Genomic DNA, 21515 nt, shown 5'->3' on the forward strand with positions numbered 1-21515 from the left:
ACATGTCCGTGTGCCATCTGACGCTCTCATTTTAGTCCCATATCATAATTTATAAAGATGGTATGTCTTTCATCAGATGTTTGACCTCAGTTTGTCATCACAATATGAAATGAAAATCCCTGGAGAAAAAGACCATCTTCTTTTTGTTTTCTGCTATATGCCTAGCCCGGCTGGCGTGTGGGTTACATGTTGGGCTATGGACTGCAAGGTAGCAGTTCAAGTCCACCAGCTGCTCCAAGGGAGAAAAGATGAGGCTTTCTATTCTTATAAAGACTTATAGTCTCAATCTCCCCACCCCCCCTTCCTGAGAGCATTCCACTTTGTCCTAAGGGATACAGTGTTCTTTGGGGCAATCATACCACCACTAGCATAACCCTGCTCACTGCCAACTCAGTGACCCTACAGGACATCATAGAATCGTACCGACAAGAGTAGAAAACCTCATCTTTCCCCTGTAACACCCCACCCCCCTCCCACACATCAGCATGCTCTCGCTTGGGCCCTACGGAATTCTGTGAGGAAGGGCTTGCTAGCTGGGGAGGTCAGAGAGCTGCCTTGACCAATCTCCAGGAGGTCCCGGTGGAGGGTGGGCATTCTGCCGGGATGCCGTGTGGGGCTGAAACACGGGGGCTCTGTGGTCAGGGCACTGGGGTTTAAAGAAACGTGCCTCTGATTGTCCTTGGGAGCACGGGGAGCAGGTAGCCTAGTGCTGGTCCACAGCAAGTGCCCCACAGAACACTGTCCGCACCGCAGACACATGGCCGCACCTTTCCTGGCACACCCACCTCGATCTGAAGCTCGAACCGTTCCTGCGGCCTTCTGCTCAGGCCCTCTGTGGTTACCAGCCACCCGTCTGGGGTCACATGGAAGGCTGAGCCCGTGTTCCCCTTGGTGATCCGGAAGGAGAAGGGAGGGCCGTTCTCTGGAGAGTCCGGGTCGCTGAGGACCAGCTGCAGGATTTTGCTGCCGATAGGAGAGTTCTCCTGACAGTGAGAGGAAACCGAAGAATGACTCCTGGCTGCTCTGCTCACACCTTCCTGGGCCCCCTCCACCCGGACAGACATGGCCCTCCGACTGCCCCCCAGCTAGGCTCGGATCTCAGGTTCACACTCACCTAGTCACCTTCGCTTTGAGTCCAGTGGTGACCTGTGTCAGTCTACACCAGTAGGGGGTGGGGGTGTCTTAGAAACACAGCCTGCTGGGGCTTGCAGGGCCCTGAGAGACTAGAAGGTTCTCCTCCTTATTACACAGTGGGGACTTGCCCAAGGTCACACAGTGGACCGTTCCTGTATAGAAGCTACCATATGTAGTGCCTGTCAAGAGTGTCTAGGGGACACAATCAGGCCATCCGCCCAGAGGCACCATGGGAGAAAGGGCTGGTGATCTGCTTCTAACAGGTCAAAGCCACCCACACCATATGGAGTGACGCTCCACTCTGCACCGATGGGGTCACTGTGTCAGAGCTGACAAGATGGTGACTAGGTTGGTGTTTGGTTTGGGCTCTCATGTGGGGACTTTGTGATTTGTGGGGTCAATTGCACACCTAGAAATAGCTTCCTACAAAGAGGACCAGTGCAGCACATGTTCAAACAACCCAGGATCATTTCCGTGTTTGTCCTGTAATGTGGGGGTTCCAGTTACTCCATGACAATGCTAAACTCGCTTTTGAGCATCAAATTTTTATCCACACAGAATCATAAATCATTCTCTATCCAGTGGCCCTTCTCCCTTCCTGCAAACCTGCCTTTGCTCAAGGGTGAGAGGGCACACTCTCAGAGCAGGCGTGGCCTCCTGAGACGAGATGGACTGCGCTGTTTGTGGTTGAAGGACGAGCATTTGTCGTGGGTGGGAATGAGCCTTCCAATGATATGTACAGGGCAGTCGAGGGGCGTGGAAAAGGGGAAGGCCCGCCTCTTTTTTTTAAGCGGGCTGGAATCAAGGAGGGTGTCTTGGAGAAGAAGAAGGTCCTGCTGTTCCAGAGACCCTTAGGAAAAAGTGAAGGAATTTCACAGAACTAAGGATCAAATACCTGAGAAAGAAGTTTGCCCAAAAGATGCTTCGACAGGCAAGGAGGAAGCTGATCTACGAGAAAGCCAGGCATGATCACAAGGAACTCAGGCAGATGGACAGAACTGCAATCCGAACGACTCGGATGGCAAGAAAAGCGGGCAACTTCTATGTGACCGGAGAGCCCACACTGGTGACATTTGTTTTCCGGATCAGAGGTGTCAATGGTGTGAGCTCAAAGGTTTGAAAAATGTTGCGGCTTCTTCGCCTTCGCCAGATTGTCACTGGCACCTGCGTAACGCTGAGCGAGGCTTCAGTGAACCTGCCGGGGATTGTGGAGCCAGACGATGCACCCACCCATACCCAACCACACCCAGACCTGAAGTCGGCGAATGAACTCACGTACGAGCGTGGTGATGGCACAATCAATAAGAAGCGTATGGCCCTGACAGGTAGCGCTCTGATTGCCCAGTCTCTTGGTCAATAAGGCACCACCTGCACGGAGGTCGCATTCATGAAAGTGCACTGTGGGGAAACGCTTCAAAGACGCAAATAACTTCCTGTGGCCTTTTCAAGGATCTTCTCCACGAGGGGGAAGGCGGAGATGCAGGCAACAGGGAAGACCAGAGCAACGGGCTTATTAGAAGGATGAACTAAGGTGTCTGCCATGGTTGGTTTTACAATCGGGCCCCTTAATAAAACAGTGCTTTTGAATGAAAAAAAAAGAGAAGAGAGGACGAGAGGAAGACCCTCAACAAGACTGACTGACACAGTGGCTGCGGCAATGGGCTTGAACTAAGAACCATTGTGAGGCAGGCGCAGGACCAGGCAGTGCTTCATTCGGTTGTTCACAGGGTCACTCTGTGCCGGGACAGACTCCATGGCACCTAACAGCAACAGTAACAACAACGAAGAGATGTGAAAGCCCTAACCCCTGCACCTGTAAAGGGGACCCTGCTTGGATGCAGGGGGGATTTATGCTGACAACATCATACCAGAGTAGGGAGGTCTCCCTCTAATCCTTTCTGAGTGGTATCTTAGAGAAGAGCAGAAAAGACTCAGACATCCATCCACCACGGCAGATGGGCGCCAGGCGAGGGCCTGACCAAGCAAAGGCGTGCACGCATCGCCAGCACGCTCCAGACACTGCACACCTTCATGTGGATGCTGAGCCTCTAGAATGTGAAAAGGAAATCCCTGTTTCTGAAAGCCACCCACTTAGGGATTGCCGTTTTGTTACGCAGCACTAGCTAGCTAAGGGAGCAGGACAGGGTCTCAATTCAGACGCTGGAGAAGTCTACCAGGTGGACGTTCTAAAATGAACCCTTCTTTGATCAAAGCAGATTCCTCAGCGAGGTAGGATGAGGTTCCATGCAGCAGATCTTATAGAACAGCCTCTGAATAATGGAAATGGCCATGTCTACGCACACGGGTCGATGATGATCAGGTCTGCATACCGGGACCCCCGACCCCAGCCTCTCCTTCCCTGTATCAGTAACTGCAGGGATATGGCCCCTCTGGCTATAGTCTTTCTGACTCCAACTAAGCAACTGGACAGGACAATGTAAATATGAGGTGCTTGTGGTCCACAAAGGGAATGGTTAGCTTGCTAGCACTATTAATAAGTGTGTGCAATGGATGGATGGATGGATTCTGATAAGAGTTGTTCGATAAAATGAAATGATTTTAAAAATGTGTATGACACCCTCATTAGGTGGGACCATGTAAATAAGGTGTATGGAACCCTAACAGAGCAATTGGCCAGTTTTGCCATACGACTAGGCTTAGAACAAGCCATTTCAGAGACAGAACCGAGGCCCTCATTACCATCAAGAAAGAAGAACCAGGAGTAGAGCATGTCCTCTGAACCAAAGATCCCTGCCCTGTGCTTCTTGAATCCAGGAGACAGAGTGCTGTGAAGTGAGAGACAGCAGGAGATGGCAAGAAGCAGAACAAGGAGGCTGGCAGCAAACAGCGATGGGCTTCCTGGTCCTCCGAGAGAAAACACTGGGTGTCTTCAGGCAGCAAGCTTGCTGGCAGAGTGGCATGCTTCTGAGCACTTGTCTAGGGAACTAGGTTTGTTGGCCCATGGAGCGAGAGCTGAATGCCTTTGGGCTGAAGCTTGCTGGCAGAGCAGGGTGCTTCAGTCCACATAATCAACAGAACTAAAAGAACTTTGTAACACTTTCTCTGACAGGTTCATCGTGGCTGAAAGGCCCAATGCTGGAGAGAGGTGTATTTGTGGGCCTGGCTGAATGGAGGCTCTCCTGATTCAAGAACTGTATTCCAACCATTTCTGATCCTAAATGGTGACCTGTTGCTTTCTAATAAACCTCATGGCTGTGAGTATTGCCTGTGAGTTCTGTGTGGCCGATACAGTGAATTCTGGAGAGGTGATTAGTATCAGCACTAGCAAAAGGGTTGGCAGATGGAGGCATGTTTGACTTGAACCTTGGAGGGATCGGCCTTGGGCTGACGCTGATGCTGATTGTCCTCCCGCTGCCCCCTTGTGAAGCTGGAGGAGGTCACACATTTCCTTCACGCCATCTCACAGTAACTCACCTCAAATAGAGGCAGTGACTATATCTGCCCTGTGGCCTGCGTGATCGTGGGGGTCTATTTTAATTGTTCTCAAATGTTATGCTGATTTCAATCACACAAATGTCAGAGAGTTTTATGTAACCAAATCAACATTTTCCTTTATATTTTTGTTGCGTTGCTTTTATGCCTAGAAAGACCCTTCCCTTATGGATGTCAGCTACGTATTAAGTGATATTTTCAGAGTCTATTCAAGATGGCGTCCTTCTGAAGTTCAACCCTTTATCCACTACGTATTGTCATTTCTGATGTCATGTGCGTTCTGACTGGCCTTTTATCCAAAGGTCCCATCTCCTCAACATCAAACTGAGTAATGGTTGCTTTTTCCATTGATTGACAACTCTATTCTTTATCATGTGTTAGGCTCTTCTGCCACCAGTGTTCCTCATCATGGTCCTAAAGCAAATGGATGATGCTGGAGAATCCCTTTCTGGTTGCCTGTGATAAGGCGTGACCAGGAGGGGAACGCTTGGAGCTACAGTGGCCACCTTGCAACCCTGAAGGAGAAGGCGAGGGAGCTCCGGGGAGGATGACACGGAGCCCGGACACCACTTTCCTGCCGAAACTCCCAACTCTGGAATGGGACTGCCCATCCAGAAGTAATACACCTTTATGACTCAATGCACTTCTAGTCCGGTATTCTGCTCTTTGCAGTCAAAGCGTCCTTCTTCGGACCCTAACACATAAAACAGGTCCAAGCAGAGCAGCCCTAGCTGAAGCTGGGCCCGGGGCTCGGCGTCTTTATCTCCCTCTCCTTCCGCCATTCCTGACAATTCCCCATGGACTCCAGGGCTCTCTCCCAAAACCTCTTACCCACCACCGTGTGGTGGGAATAGCTTGGGCTCTGGAAAGCCCCTGGGATTTCCTTGCAAGTTTGCCACCTGTTAGATGTGGCGCTTTCCTGTGCCTCCATTCCAAGAATCTGGAAGCTGGGTACTCTCTACTCTGCATGGTTGTTGTCAGCCTGGGATAAGACAATGCCTATGGGAGATACATAGCCTGATTCCTGATGGTTTAGACAGCCCACAATTCCCTTCAGCGGGGTGTGTTGCCTTTGGGGCTATCAGTGGGCAAGAAGGACTTGTTGATACCACTGGAAGGACAGGGAGGAAGACAGGCCTCAGGGCCTATCTGGAAGTTTGTCCTTACCTGGACAGTGGTGCTGTAGTTGAGCTGGAAGAATCTAGGGGAGTTATCGTTGACATCAATCACTTGGACATCGATGTCTATGTCCCCGTGGAGTGGGGGCCGCCCGCTGTCTGTGGCTCGGAGCGTCAGTGAGTAGCTGGAAGTCTGTGCAGAGATGCCCAGTAGAGGGTTAGCAATGAGGCCCTCAGTTCTAACCCCTGCCTTATATCTAATGTCTTTGAGACAGTACTCTGTGCCCGCCCCTGTTGCCCACCCCTGGTATAGAGGGCTCAGGTTCTGAGTCAGACAGAAATAGAAATGATTTCTAAGTCAGCTACTTCGTAGCTGTGTAACCATGGACCGGTGTCTAAGCCTCTCCGAAAATAACAGTGATTGCTTAGGACTGATTTCAGAGTCAAGTGGGATAATGCATGTAAATCACTGATCAAAGTGTCTGTCACAGAGCAAGTGCCCAGCACATAGTGGCTATCATTGCCATATGATGACAACAGAGCAGTGGGGGCATCTCGGTGCTCTGGCGAGGTGAGTTGGGGCCACTCCCCATGACTCACCTGTTCCCAGTCCAGGGCCTTGGCCACTTGGAGTGCCCCGGTCTTGGGGTGGACGGAGAAGTGTCCCAGCTGGTTCCCGCCTACCAGGCTGTAGGTGATGGCACTATTGAGGGGCCCATCTTCATCGGTGGCTGACACCTACAGGGGGGAGGTGGGCTGTGAATGGGGGATATGAGGGACCAGAATGGAATCCTGGCCCCTGGAAACACACGGGAGACAGGTGTGGCCCTGCCCCTGGCATTGGGTCGGCAGTCCCTGGGCCACACCCATCCCTGCTGAGTGAGTCTCTTCACTCACATCCTGCTAGGAGCTCCACATGCCACCGTTCACTTGTTGGTCCAGTCATTCACCATTCACTCACTCCGGCAGGGGGCTGGGGGTCGTGGGAGGTGGAGCAGGGGTCCTCGAACATGGCCCGCGGGCCACATGCGGCCCACCGAGGACAATTATCCAGCCCACTGGGTGTTTTTGCTTCCGCTGCCTGTCCTGCTTAGCAGCCGACTTGTCCAGTGTGCATAGGAATTTGTTCATAGTATTTTTTTAAACTATACTCAGGCCCTCCAACAGCCTGAGGGACAGTGAACTGGCCTCCTGTTTGAAAAGTTTGAGGACCCCTGACGTGGAGGCTGCTTTCCTGCATCGCAGGAGAGAGCAATGACTTACTTAAGGCAAAGGGGTGGTTTTTAGGGTTTCCCCAGCCCCCACCCCTGCTCACTGGCACTCGTATCAGTCCCTGTGACCAGGCCCTCTGCAGGCACTTGAGCCTCTGGCAGCCCACTGGGGGCTGTCTCTGCTCTTCTCTCTCCTAAGCGTGAGAGTCCCCTGTCCCACTCTATCAGTAGCCAATCACATCAAGCCCCACCCTGAGACACTATGTCATGAGAAGCAGTTTGGCCAACTGGCTAGCCATCAAGAGTCAAGTTCACAGGGTGTTAACTTGATAAATAAATCCATGTTCATAGCTGACTAGGTGTGAGTGTGTGTGTGTGTGTGTGTGTGTGAGTGAGGTGGGGTGGGGGCGAGAGTCCACCCCTGAGTCCCTGCCCAACAAAGAACAAGGCTGGAGTCCTTACCGTGAGTACAATGTCACCCACAAAGGCATTCTCCAAGACCGTCACGCTGTACAGGTGCTGGGGGAACCTGGGCTGGTGTTCGTTGACATCAGTGACATTGACTACGATTGTGGTCATGTCATTGAGGGAGGAAGAGCCCTTTCGGCTGCATTCGATGGACAGGAAGTACTTGGGGCTTGTCTCGAAGTCCAAGCTCCTATTGACATACAGGATCCCTGAAGAAGCAAGAGGTGAGGGTAGCAGTGAGGCCATTGGAACCCCAGAGGAAGAGGCCTGAGAAATCTTGAGCAATGTCCCAGTAGAGACAGCTCAACAGAGCTTCTCGCAAAGCAGTCTCCTTCCCCCATCTTCAGTATCATGCTCCAAAGCAGTGTTTCCCCAGCATATACTTTCTGTAACATGTCATTGAAATCTCAATGAAACCTGTAATAGTAAATGTGTCCCAATTAAATTGCAATAATCTTATAAAATAGGAAGAATCACTGATGTCCCTTTTCCAGATTAGTCGATTGATGTTCATCGGACAGTAAGCGACAGAACTGAGATTACACAAAGAGCTTAATAATAGCCCAAGCTGTTCAATCCACTATTAGGACACACACTTATTATTCTGAAAACTGGAATAGAAAAGGGCAAGGGCCCATCGTTCCTTGGCTCAATAACCAAATAGTTAAAGGTAGAAAATAGATCCTTAAAAAAAGAATTCCAGCTAGTAAGTGAATGAGGAATGAACAGATTAGAAAAATGTTATCACTTCTAATGGCGATGATCCTGTGAACCAGGCATTGGGTTGCTAACCAGAAGGTTGGTGGTTCAAACCCACCAGCTACTATGCAGGAGAAAGATGAGGCTATTTTCTCCAGGAAAAATGTGCCATTTCAGAAGCCCTATATAGGATCACTATGGGTTCGAATCGACCAAGTGGCAATTAACAGTCCATACAAGCTGGGTTAAAGCAGCCTGCTGCTAACCAAAAGGTGAGCAGTTTGGACTCACTCTCTATGGGAGAATAGCCTAGCAGTGTGCTTCCATAAAGATGTACAGCTTTGAGGGAGAACCGATAACAAGGATCTACATATGACCCCCTCCCTGAGGGACAGACAACAGAAAAGTGGGTGAAGGGAGACGTCCAAAGAAATAATAATAATATATAAATTATCAAGGGTTCATGGGGAGAGAGTAGGGAGGGAGGAGAAAAATGAGAAGCTGATACCAAGGGTTCAAATAGAAAGCAAATGTTTTGAGAATGATGAGGGCAAGAAATGTACAAATGTGTTTGACACAATGGATGTATGTATGGATTGTGATAAGACTTTTATGAGCCCCCAATAAAATGATTTTTAAAAAGAGAGGAACTGATACAAAGGGCTCAAGTAGAAAGAAAATATTTGGAAATGATGGTGGCAACATATGTACAAATGTGATTGATGCAATTGATGTATGGATTATTGTAAGAGCTGTAAGAGTCCCCCAAAATGATTTATTTAAGACAAAAAGTAAAAGATGTGCAGCATAAAACCCCTATGAGGCAGATCTAGTCTGTGAGTCATAATGGACTCCAACTGCAGTGAGTTCGATCAGGTTTAAAAGAGCAAACACACAAGGGCCCCAGCTTGAGTCTACCCAGGGACCCTGGAAGAGAGGCGTGGCTACCTCCTTCAGAAAAATCAGTTCTTTAAAAACCCTTTGACACACAGTTCTACTCTGACACCCACAAGGTCACCACGTGCAGGAGCCACTATGGTGCCAACTGGACCCATTGAAGGGCTCGTGGGTGAAGAATGAGATGTCTAGGGTTGGCTTTGAAATCCCTCCGCAGTGACTGGCGTGGGGCGAAGCGTAGAGGTGAAATGCGGATAATTACAGAAGACGGTGCTGCAGCATGCGCCGCCTACGCTGTGCGTTTCAGGTGCATGCAATGCACACGTGTTGGAGGCACCGCTGAATGATACGAGGGCTGTGTAGGAAGTTGGTGAGAGAAAGACATCCTTTCGAACCAGTGGAGAGGTCTGGGGGGTGGGGGGGGGAGGCTGCCTCAATCCCAACTACTAAGTGGACCCTTGCCCCTCCCCCCAGAAGAATGTATTTCAAAGGACGGCATTGAATTTGCAGCTCCGGGAGAGGGACATATCTGATCAGAGCATACAGGAGCAGATGAAAGGGGAGGAGGAGAGAGTGGAGCACATCCTGACCTACCAGGCTGTGAGGACTATGTTCCCAAATAGAGCAGCCAGTCCACAGAGAGGACCACATGGCCGGCCCCATTATGAGACATGGCGTCCTTCACTGACCCATAGCCCTACAGGGGACACCACCAGAGACACAGTGTGAGAATTGCACCCGATCTGATCCCACCACACTGAGGCAAAATACTAAGGGGGTGCAACAGAACAGCAAGGGAATGGAGCATTGAGTTCCCCAGGGAATGCTGAAGGTGGACTTTGGGACCAGGGCGTGGTGTCCCAACAGACTGAACTGGAAAACACTCCTAAAGGCCAACAAACAATCCTTGAACTAACTACAAGCTTTTCGTTCTTGTTGTGTTTTGTCTTGTCATTGGTTTGTTGTATATTGTTGCTTGGTTTTGCTCTGTCTTGTTTTTGTGCATGTTATTATCTCTGCAGGTCTGTCTGAATAAGATAGGTTGGATGAACAATCTGGAGGAGAAAACAACGGGACTGACAGTTCCGGGGGACATGGGAGAGGGGGACATGGGGGGAAAGGTAGTGGTGTTAACAAACCCAGGGACAAGGGAACAACAAGTGATCCAAATCGGTAGTGAGGAGGGTGTGGGAGGCCTGGTAGAGCATGATCAAGGGTAATGCAACCAAGAGGAATTGCAGAAACCCTGGTGGGGACTGAGCATGATAGTGGGACAGGAGGAAAGTCAAAGGAAATAGAGGAAAGAGCTGGGAAGCAAAGGGCATTTATAGAGGTCTAGATAAAGACATGCACATATGCAAATACATTTATATGCGAGGAAGGGGAAATAAATCTATGTGCATATATTTATAGGTTTAGTATTAAGGTAGCAGAAGGACATTGGGACTCCACTCAAGTACTCCCTCAATGCAAGAATACTTTCTTCTATTAAATTGGCATTCTTTGATGCTCACCTTCCTGACACAGCCGCTGAAGACAAAGTGGTGAATAAGCAAATGTGGCAAAGAAAGCTGATGGTGCCCAGCTATCAAAAATACAGCGTCTGGGGTCTTAAAGGCTTGAAGGTAAACAAGCGACCATCTAGCTCAGAAGCAACAAAGCCCACATGGAAGAAGCACACCATCCTGTGCGATCACGAAGTGTCAAAGGGATCAGGTATCAGGCATCATCAGAACAAAAAAAACTCTTATCATAGTGAATGAGGGGGGGAGTGCGGAGTGGAGACCCAAAGCCCATTTGTAGGCCACTGGACATCCCCTTACAGAAGAGTTATGGGGAGGAGACAAATGAGTCAGGGTGCAATGAAGCATCAATGAAACATACAACTTTATTCTAGTTCCTAAATGCTTCCTCCACCCCCTATCCCCAATTATCATGATCCGAATTCTACCTAGCAAGTCTGGCTAGACCAGAGGATGTACACTGGTACAGATAGAAACTGGAAACATAGGGAATCTAGGACGTATGATACCTTCAGGACCAGTGCTGTGAGGGGCAATACTGGGAGGGTGGAGGGTAGGTGGATTTGAAAGGGGGAACTTATTACAAGGATCTACATGTGACCTCCTCCATGGAGGACAGACAAGAGAATATTGGGTGAAGGGAGACATCAGACAGGGCAAGATATGACAAAATAATTAATAAATTATCAAGGGTTAATGAGGGAGAGGGGAGCGGGGAGGGAGGGGTAAAAATGAGAACCCGATGCCAGGGGCTTAAGTGGAGAGCAAATGTTTTAAGAATGATGAGGGCAATGAATATACACATGTGCTTTACACAACTGATGTATGTATGGATTGTGATAAGAGTTGTATGAGCTCCTAATAAAATGATTAAAAAACAAAAGACACCCTTTCTTCTCGGGTCAAGCTACAGTGCCGGAAACTCACAAGGGCAGTTCTGCCCCGTCCTATAGGGTCGCTGTGTGTCAACATCGACTTGGTCCATGGCAGTAGTCTTGCTTGGGCTTTGGGGTTTGGCACAGGGGGGCAGCGCTGTGCCATGTGGGAGACCCCTCCAGGTAACTGTGAAGCTGACCTAGACCCTTCTCCTGTGAGAAGGTGAGAACATGCATGGATGCTCAGATCTTGGAACGAGGCTGGCAGCCTTTTCCTGAGCTGCACAAGCACCAGCTTCCAGCAAGTGTTTCGGGTTCGGTGGCCGAGGGTCAATCGAGCCTCACCTCCAGAGCTGCGCTGAGCCCAGGAAGCCTCAAGACATGCCTGAGGAATTGGGTCCCCGAGGGCCCGAGCACCCAGTCCTGGGGTGGGGGGCGGTGACGAGAGTGGACAAGGGGGGTTCCCCACTCAGCCAGGCCCAAGTTGGAAGAAGGCACGTGAATAGACGCAGGGAGTGGAGGACAGCTTCGTGAGTGGGCGGTGTGGACAGACATCTGCTGGTCCTCCCCAGCAGGCCCTCTCATCCCGTGTCGGGGCGTGCGTGCAGACGCGTATATGTGCGCGCTGCCTCACCTGTGCGAGCGTCGAGGCGGAAGCGGCCCTCCTGGTTCCCACTGACGATGCCATAGCCCGTCTTCTCCGCGCCGGAGCGAGTGAGGGCAGCCACGTGCAGCACCTCCGTGCCCGGCTGGACGTCCTCGGGCACCCGCACGTTGTGCTCCGTGCTCAGGAACACCGGCAGGTAGTCAGCCAGGCCTACCACGGAGATGGTGACGGTGCCCAGTGTGGACAGCGGAGTCGGTGTGCCCAGGTCAGAGGCACGGACCGTGAGCTCCAGCACAGCCTGCGGCCTGTCTCGCAGCGGCTTCTCCAGCCTGATCACGCCAGTGGTGGCCTCGATGGAAAAGTGCCCATCAGCGGAGCCCGGCAGAGAGTACACCACCTGGGCATTGGCACCTGTGGGGGAGACGGAGGCATGGTGATACTGAGGCCCCTCACAGGCTCTGCCTGTGGCGAACCCTTCAGTGAGAAGCGCTTGGGAGAGGGGTCTCCATACGGATAATATGCAGAGGCTAATTGAATGGGTCACGCTTGCCTGTCACGTTTTCATACTGTGGTGGATTGCATGTTGCTGGCATGCTGGGAGCTTTGTCCCTGGTATTTCAAATGCCAGAAGGGCCACCCAGGTGAACAGGTGTCAGTGGCGTTTCCAGACTAAGAACAGACAGCGAAGAAGGAATCAGCTTTCCGCTTCTGCGGAACCTGCCACTTAAAACCTTCTGAACAGCAGCAGGGCATTGTCAGATACTGCCAACTCCGCGGGTAAGCAGCCCAGCGTCGCCAGCGTCCTCAGGCACAGTGCTGGGAAATGAGTCTGGAAGGCATTCCAAACATGGCTGAGGAAGAACTCCCTTCTCAAAGTAGAGGCCACCAGAATTCTGTTGACACAGGAAAGCCTTGGGGATCTCCGTTTGCTGATGGGGCACTACTCAAAACAGCGGAAACAGCTGCAGACATCTAGTAATCATTGGAACTTGTAATAGACAAAGTAAATTTCTCAATCTGGGAAAATCGGAAGTCGTCAAAGTGAAGTGGAACACATGAAGATTGATCATCTGAGGCATTAGTGAGCTGAAATGGACTGGTATTGGCCATTTGAACTGGGTGATCATATGGTTTACTATGCCACTGATGATATTCAAGAGGAATGATTTTGCAGTCGGGGTCAAAAAGGACATTTCAAGATCTATCATGGAGATGCTGCCCGTGATTGGGGAATATCTATGTGAATATAAGGAAGTCTAGTCAATATACATGATATTCAAATGTAAGCAACAAACACTAAAGCAAGTGATAAAGAAATCAAAGAATTCTACCAACTTCTTCCATCTAAAATTGATCAAGATGCATCGAAAATTATTGGCAACTGAAACGAAAACGTTAGAAGCAAAGAGGAACAGTAGTCAGAAAATATGGCCTTGGTGATAGAAATGAAACTGGAGATCATATGACCAAATTTTGCAAGACCAACTACCTTTTCATTGCAAATATCTTTATCAAAGACACAAAAGGGGACTACAGGTGACTTCTCCAGATGGTACACACAGAAATCAAATTGACTACATCTGTGGGAAGAGATTCCAGAGAAGCTCAATATCAGCAGCTAAAACCAGGCCAGGGGCCCACTGTGGAGCAGACCATCAATTGATCATATGTAAGTTCAAGTTGAACTTGGCTCCTCAAGAGCCAAAATACAACCTTGAGTCTACCCCACCTAATTTCAAGACCATCTCAAGAGTATATTTGATGGATTGAACACTAGTGACAAAAGATGTGATGACGTCAATAACATCATATATGAAGAAAGCAAAAGACCATTTAAAAGGCAGGAAAGAAAAAGATCAAAGTGGCTATCAGACAAGATTCTGAAGCTTCCTTTTGATCCTAGAATAGCTAAAGCAAATGGAAGAAATGATGAAGTCAAAGAGTCAAATGGAAAATTTCAAAGGCAGCTGGAGAAGATAAAGAAAAGTATTAACATGAACTGTGTGAAGACCCATGCAAGTACCATGAACTGCAGGATAATAAACAAACCTGTCCTGGAAGAACTACAGGCAGAACACTCTGTAGAGGAGGGGATGACAAACTCCATCTCCTGTACTTGGAACGTATTACCAGGAGGGACCAATTCCTGGAAAATGACACCATGCTTGGTGAAAAAGAAGGTCCGTATCAAGGAGGAGGATTGTCAAGGAGACAGACTGAGAGAGTGACTATCACATTGGACTCAAACAGCGATTGTGAGAGTGGCATAGGAGTGGGCAAGGCTTTGTTCTGTCGTAAATAGGATCATTATGAGTAAGAACTGACTTAACAGCTCGTAACAACAATATCCACACATTCACACCTGGATAATCCTTCTTACACCTCACCACACAGGCACAATCTCCACACACATTCAGACACACACACACACACACAAAATCTCCACACACATATATAAATGCAGTTTACACTCACACATTCACATATACACACATAAACTCCACGCATACACAAACACAATCTCCACACACTTATACATACACACATAAACTCCACGCATACACAAACACAATCTCCACACAGTTATACATACACATAAAACACACACACACACACACACATACACACCTGGGTTTCCTGCGTTTGCACTATTTGCCTTTCTAGAACCTCAGCATCCCACAATTCCCCACCTCCTTCAAAGTCAGGCTAACACTCTCGTCCACTAGAGAGTCTCCAATTCCCCTTGCAGGTGTCAAACTAAGGAAAGTTTTGTTCCCACTTTTATTATATTGTTATCATTATCCATCTATACTGGCTGGAAACTTTGATCTCAAAGGTTTTTCTTACCCTTCTTGAATGACGAAATTTAATCCAGGAAAACCAGCTATACTAATGAAATGCTAGCTTGTGACTTGTATGGTCTATGAATACACATAATCTACACATACGCGCACACACACCCCACTGCACTTCAGGATGGCAGAAGCGAGAATTTATATAATATGATAGAGATGATGTGGATGCCTCCAATTCACCTTGTAAATTTGAAAAGAAAAAAATGAACCCCAATGAGAATAGCATCAGGAATGTTACTCTGGAGCAGTGGTTCTCCACCTTCCTCCTGCTGTGACCCTTTCATACAATTCCTCATGTTGTGGTGACGCCCCAACCACAAAGTCATTTTTGTTGCTACTTCATACCTGTCGTTTGGCTACTGTTACGAATCAGGCGGCCCCTGTGAAAGAGTTGTTCCACCCCCAAAGGGGTCGCGACCCACAGGTTGAGAACCACTGCTCTGAAGCATATTGGGGATGATTCAAGTTCACTATATAGATAACCCATTCAGGAGTTCACTAGACTGTAGGAAGTGTGTGTCAAAGTTCTTCTGGAAAATTGTGTTGAAATCGCTGTAATTGGTATGTTTTGGGTGAAAACGTTTCTATGCAAAATGCCCGAGGTTGAGTGGCAGGATTGACGCACTCCCGGGTCTGGGTGCCGGGACAAACAGTGAGGATGAAATGCCCTATACCTCCCTCACAAGGTGGTTATATCTTGAGCTTGTGGACGCACATTTCCCACTTTTCCATAGACTCGGAGAGCAACGCAGAGAGCAAAGCCATCACCCACAAGGAGCCCAGGAACTAATGGCAGAGCAGAAGTGACCCCCCATCCCATCTCCCACCTACCTTGGTCAGGATCCCGGGCAAATACCACAGCCACGGGAGTCTTAACTGTGGTGTTGTCGAAGACAGCCACAGAGCAATGGCTGGGGAAGAACCGGGGGGCATTGTCATTCACATCCTCCACTCGGACCGCCACGTCTGCCTGGCACGACCGGCCTCCTCCGTCTGTCGCCTTGGCAACAAGGTTGTACACATCCTTTCTCTCTCGGTCCAAGGCTGTGATTGTGGTCAGCTCCCCTTAAAGGAAAAACAAGAGCAGGTGAGCTTTCTTTGGGGACATACCTCAGTATGTGCCTCTATCCCCCAGACCTTTCTGAACCCCAATTCGCCCCCAAAATCCCACCACCAGGATCTCCAATCTAAATTGCCACCAACAAATGACAGAGGCACAAGGGCAATTGGGTAATTTTTAACAACACTAAAAATGTTACCCTTTGACCCATGCTTTTGCTTCTAGGAATGTATCCAAGAAGGTGGAAGAATTCACCCAAGGGTCAACATATCTGCCACACGTCAGCCTCTGCAGCATTTTTTAATCAAAGGGACTGGTTACACATATTGTGTTAGCCATATACTGCAAAATACTGAGTCCACAAACAAGAATTGTGATAGAGTTTTACATACTGTCTTACTAGAATCTCTGAGACATTGCTAAGTAAAAAAGTGCAAATCATAAGTGAGCACTCTGTTTGTGAGAGTGCAGAGTGCGGAGCTGCACAGAGGACCAGGCTGAGGGAATATATATCCACAGCGCTTCTTTTTGCTGGTGAGGGAGGAGGTGTCATGAAGACTTGCCAGGTTCTGCATAATTTGAAAACCATTAGTCAAACACAGGGCTTGCAGTTTTGTACAATGAGCATGCATTATTTCCATAATCAGAAAGACCACTGTGTGTGTGTGTGTGTGTTTTAACCCCCACCAATTCATCCTGCAGCTGAACAAACAGCAGCAGAGAGAGGTAGGTAAGATGCCTGGGTCATCGCTGAGCATGCCCATGCTGAAGGCAGGAAGGACAGTGCTGCCTGCTGTCCACTCAGACAGAGTCCTGGGATACCATTCCTACCTCCCTACTCAGGAATCTCCAGGCATCCTTTGAACTACTGGGTCCAGGCCAAGTGTTAGCAGCTGGCCCTCTGTGACCTGGGCCTTCTGTGCTCCACAGGCCCATGTCTTCCCCTATGGCAGCAAGTTAAGGACCCCATGCTCTCCCACCAAAAGCAGGCCCCATTTGGCCCTCCCAACCAGGATCTCACAGCCCAGCTTCCCTAAGATATTGGTCTCCTGGGGACACAGTGCCCAAACTAATCATGATGATAATGACTGAAACTCTGTATTGAGTTCTTATCAAGTGCCAGGCCTGGGTTAAGCCTCCACTTCTTCATCGCCCACACACCTCACAGAAGCCTGTGAAGTCTTCTCCCGTGAAGGCACAGTCACCTGGAAAGCAGGGAGGGAGCAGTCCCTGACCCGACACTCACCTGCCTAAACCCCCCATACTCTAAAGGTGGAGCTGGGCCTGGAGGGGCCCTAGGGCCTCGCCCTTTGCCCGCTCCTCTCACCCCTTTTGTACCAGGCTCTCAGAAGCACCATGCTGTTTCTGACACAAGATTCTTGTATAAATTTACTTTTCTGCTTAAATGTCCTTCCCTGTGACTCCACTACTTCCCTACCCATAGACAAATTCTCAAATAACACATAAAACAGAATTTCCTCAGAGAATTTATACCTACCTCCTCCCAACCTAAATCAAGTCCACCTATTGAACACCCCCGTAAGCACCCAGCATTTCACCTGAACTCAACATATTTCAACCAGTCATCCATTAGCTGCCTTCCTCACTAGATTACGAAGCGTGAAGTCTTGTCTTATGTTGACTGCTCATGTCTTTAGCCCTTCCTAGGGCATCCTGGTGGCGTTGAGGGCTAGACATTGGGCTGCTAGCCACAAGGTCAACAGCTTGAGCCCATCAGCTGTTCTCAAAGAGAAGGATGAAGCTCTCTGCTCCCATACAGAGCTACAAGCTCAGAAACCCCCAAGGGCGGGTCTGCTTTGTCCTGTCGGGTTGCTACAAGGTGTAGACTGGGTGGCAGTGGCTTTGGGTTGCTTTGAGTTTCAGCACCTCGGACTAGGCCTCACACAGAGCACGTCCTCGGTACGTGTTTGCTGAGTGGATGGACGGATCTGAGACCCCCTGCTCTGGAGAGTCTATCAGGGTGCTGGGCACTTAACACTCAGTGAATACGTTCTTGGCTTCATCCTGCAGCTTCGGAAACGCACCTGTGTGTGGGTCCAGCTTGAAGTCCTCAGACCCCGGACCGTGGAGAGAGTACGTGATCTGAGCGTTGGTGTCGGTGTCCAAGTCTGTTGCAGAAACTTTCAGCACGAAGAGCCTTGGAGCCCCGTCTTCGCTGACCTTGCCGGCATAGAGAGGCTGGAGACGGTCAGGAGAGGGCCAGTGACCCAGAGGGCAGCCAGAAGCAGAGAGAGGTGGGAAGTGAGGAAATACAGAGAAGGAGAATAAGATATAATATGCCAGGAACTAGGAAACCAAATATGGGGAAGGCTGATGAGACGTCGTCAGAATAGACTGACAGAGAGGGCGGCTGCACCCTCCAGGAAGCACACACCCAGGGCTGGGGGACCCCTCAGCGGCCTTTTCAGCTTCTGCAGGAGGTGGGTGGGATGGGCATTCCCAAAGGAGGCAGGTCAAGGCCGTCCTCCCACCAGGCTGGGGGTGGGGGACCTGTGTGCTCACCTCCCTATCCACACCTCAACTCAGACCGTTGGCTGTCTGAGTCAGACTAAACCCCAGAGCCACCACCACCTGCCTCCTGCACAGGCTCCTCTCCGCTGCAGGAAACATTATGGGATGACTGGGGAGGTGTCATAGGGAGGCCAAGTAACCCAGTTTTTCTTTGCTGCTGGCCTTAGCTTCCAAGCATCCCAGTCTCAACCACTAGAGGGGGCGAGTGAGCACAGATCCCTGTCCATGCTCTGGGTGGATGCTTCGTGCCCCTGCTGGCTCTACCTTAGCTGGTGGCCACCCCACCCCAGCCTCTCCCAGCACAGGGCTGCTGCCCAGGCCTGGGAGGATGTAGGCTGGCTGTAAGGACGGTCTAAGGGAACGAGGAAAAGGACATGGGCGCTGTTCTCTCCTCAAGGGCTGTTTTGAGGCCACCCAAAATGTTGGATCCTGCAACTAATTTTCTATATATCCTAATAACTGTTCTTAGACCAAAAAGAAAGAGAGAGAGAGAGAGAGAGAGAGATGGGATATATATGTGTGTGTATATATATATATACACATTCCAAAGTGTGCATGTGTGTGTGGGGTGGGGGCATTTCAGAAAGTTCATGGAAAAAATGGAATGAAAAGATAATGGAAGGGGAAAAATGAGGAGCTGATGCCAGGGGCTTAAGTGGAGAGCAAATGTATTGAGAATGATGAGGGCAATGAAAGTACAAATGTGCTTTACACAATTGATGTATGTATGGATTGTGATAAGGGTTGTATGAGCCCCCAATAAAATGAATTAAAAAAAAGAAAAGCTAATGGAATTTCCCCCTATCAATTGTTAAAGCCTCCTCATCATGTACACATGAATATCTATGTGTAAATATGTAGAAGTAAGTATGTTTGTAAATTATGTGTAAATTTATTGTCCTATGAGGTATATATACAGAAAATGTGTGTAATGATGTTTGTGGATGGGTGTGTATTATAAATGCAATTTTCATGTGTGAGTGGATATACACATGAATGGAAGCTGTGGCTATATAGATACATGCTTCTGTGTACATGTATGATTTTATAGGTATCTGGTGTAATCATGTAGGTTGCAAATGATACTCTATGCAGGTATATATGTGTATGTATAAATGTACATTTACATATGTAAATCTGCTACATGAGACCTCTTTAGAGTACTGAAGAGCAAGGATGTTACTTTGAGGACCAAGATGCATCTGACCCAAGCCATGGTATGCTCCACTGCATCACATGTATGTGAAAGTTGGACACTGAATAAGGAAGGCAAAGAAGAATCGCTGCATTTGAACTGTGGTGCTGGGGAAGAATATTGAAAGTACCATGGACTGCTGAAAGGACAAACTCATCTGTGTTGGAAGAAGTAAGACCAGAGAGCTCCTTAGAGGCAAGGATGGCAAGACTTCATCTTACATACCTTGCACATATTATCAAGAGGGATCGGTCCCTGGAGAAGGACATCATGTTTGGAAAAGTGGAGGGGCAGGGCCTCACGGGATTGACACAGTGCCTCCGTCAATGGGCTCAGGCATACACACGATTGTGAGGATGGCACAGGACCAGGCAGTGTTTCATTCTATGGTGCATATGGTGCGTGGCTGTGAGTCGAAGCCTACTCAATGGCATGGAACTAAACACACACACATACACATATATGCATGTACACAGTGGCTGCAACAATGGATTCCGGCACAGGAATGATTATGAGGACTGGGTAGTGTTTTGTACTGTTGAGCAAAACACTGAGTTGGTCACTAGGAGTCAGAATGGACTTGCAGGTACCTAACAGCAGTATACCTATGCAGAATGACTACATTTTATCCAAATTTGAAATATGCCAGTTTTGATGTTAAAATAGTAATACTTTCGGGTCATCCGTAAATCTCCCCAAATTAAGATTATTGGCTATCCAAAAAGAAAAACAATTAAGCACAGTTATATAATAATGATGTCCTCTGAGAAGATAATTCACACACACACACACACACACACACACACACACACGCACGCACGCACACACACGCCATGTGATCCAGAGCATGGTCCTCAGTTTGGCCCTGACTCACACAAGGTCTGCAGGACAGGGCCCTGTACCAGAGGGAGCTGCCCCCTGTGCTTTCGTGTGCATGGCCCTGCTCTGAAGTTGTCCGTCTACAATCTGTATTGCATTTCTCTTGCAGACGTGTGGAGGTGGGCAGAGGGCCATCTCGGGGCAGGCCTCAGGACGTTGGGCCATGCCAACCAGTGGAGCAGTGGTGGCGGGGTTTCTCATTGCGTTTGGCAGCATGTGTTTGGAGAATGCAGAACTTGCTTTACTTCTGGATATGCTTCACAGATACCTAGGGCTTGGTTACAAAGGAGGGGCACGGGCGCGGATGGCCTAGTGGGTTGCTAACCCAAAGATCAGCAGTTTGAAACACCAGGCGTTCTCGGGGAAGGATGAGGCTTTGTCCTCTTCTAAGAGTTATAGTCTGGGAATCCCACAATAGCATTGCTACCCTGCTCTGCAGGCTCGCTGTGAGTCAGAGTTGACTTAACGGCAGTGCATGCGTCATCTGGGTTTGGACCCTGGTAGGGACTGTGGGACAGGAGATGTACACTAGTGGTCCTGAAGAGCTGGGTGACATCCTGGTGGGGATGAAGGAATCACCTGTGGAATATAAAAAGACTTTCCCCCAGCTTCTCTCCCCCAAATATATGCCAGACCTAGGACACTGCTTGCAGCTTATGGTAAATGACTGTCAAGTTATCCCCCTGAAGGTATCAGCCATCCAGAGCAAGCAGACCCTATTGTCTGTCCCGCCATAGGCGGGGCTCACTCCCTACTGTTAGGACAGTGGAGTGCTTTCCTGGAAGGACTCAGAATAAATCAAGTCTCCAGCTCAAGGACAATCCAGGTTAGGCCGTCATCATGAATCTAGGATCCGCCCATCTTGTCACATGTGTACCCCTTAATCCCTCCCCTTCCTGTAGCATGTACACCCCTAGATCATCCCTCTCCCATTACTGTATTACCTATAGTACAACCCCATCCTGTGACATATGTTTTTAACTGTAAGCCGGGGGCTTACATGCCTCCA

At 49.1% G+C, this 21515-nt stretch overlaps 1 protein-coding gene across 1 annotated transcript in view; it reads right to left on the reverse strand.

The window, feature by feature from the left end:
* Nucleotides 1-21515, reverse strand: part of FAT2 (FAT atypical cadherin 2) — a 67806-nt gene that overhangs the window by 13205 nt on the left and 33086 nt on the right. Inside the window, exons 11-17 of the mRNA XM_075543162.1 lie at nucleotides 17946-18099; nucleotides 15672-15905; nucleotides 12013-12396; nucleotides 7379-7593; nucleotides 6306-6443; nucleotides 5755-5898; nucleotides 786-983 (exon numbers count right to left, since the gene is read on the reverse strand). Of these exons, the coding sequence (XP_075399277.1) occupies nucleotides 786-983; nucleotides 5755-5898; nucleotides 6306-6443; nucleotides 7379-7593; nucleotides 12013-12396; nucleotides 15672-15905; nucleotides 17946-18099 (1467 nt within the window). The remainder of the gene's footprint in view (nucleotides 1-785; nucleotides 984-5754; nucleotides 5899-6305; nucleotides 6444-7378; nucleotides 7594-12012; nucleotides 12397-15671; nucleotides 15906-17945; nucleotides 18100-21515) is intronic.

The sequence above is a fragment of the Tenrec ecaudatus genome, chromosome 2 (assembly GCF_050624435.1).
Source record: "Tenrec ecaudatus isolate mTenEca1 chromosome 2, mTenEca1.hap1, whole genome shotgun sequence".
In the NCBI taxonomy this organism is placed as follows: Eukaryota; Metazoa; Chordata; class Mammalia; order Afrosoricida; family Tenrecidae; genus Tenrec; species Tenrec ecaudatus.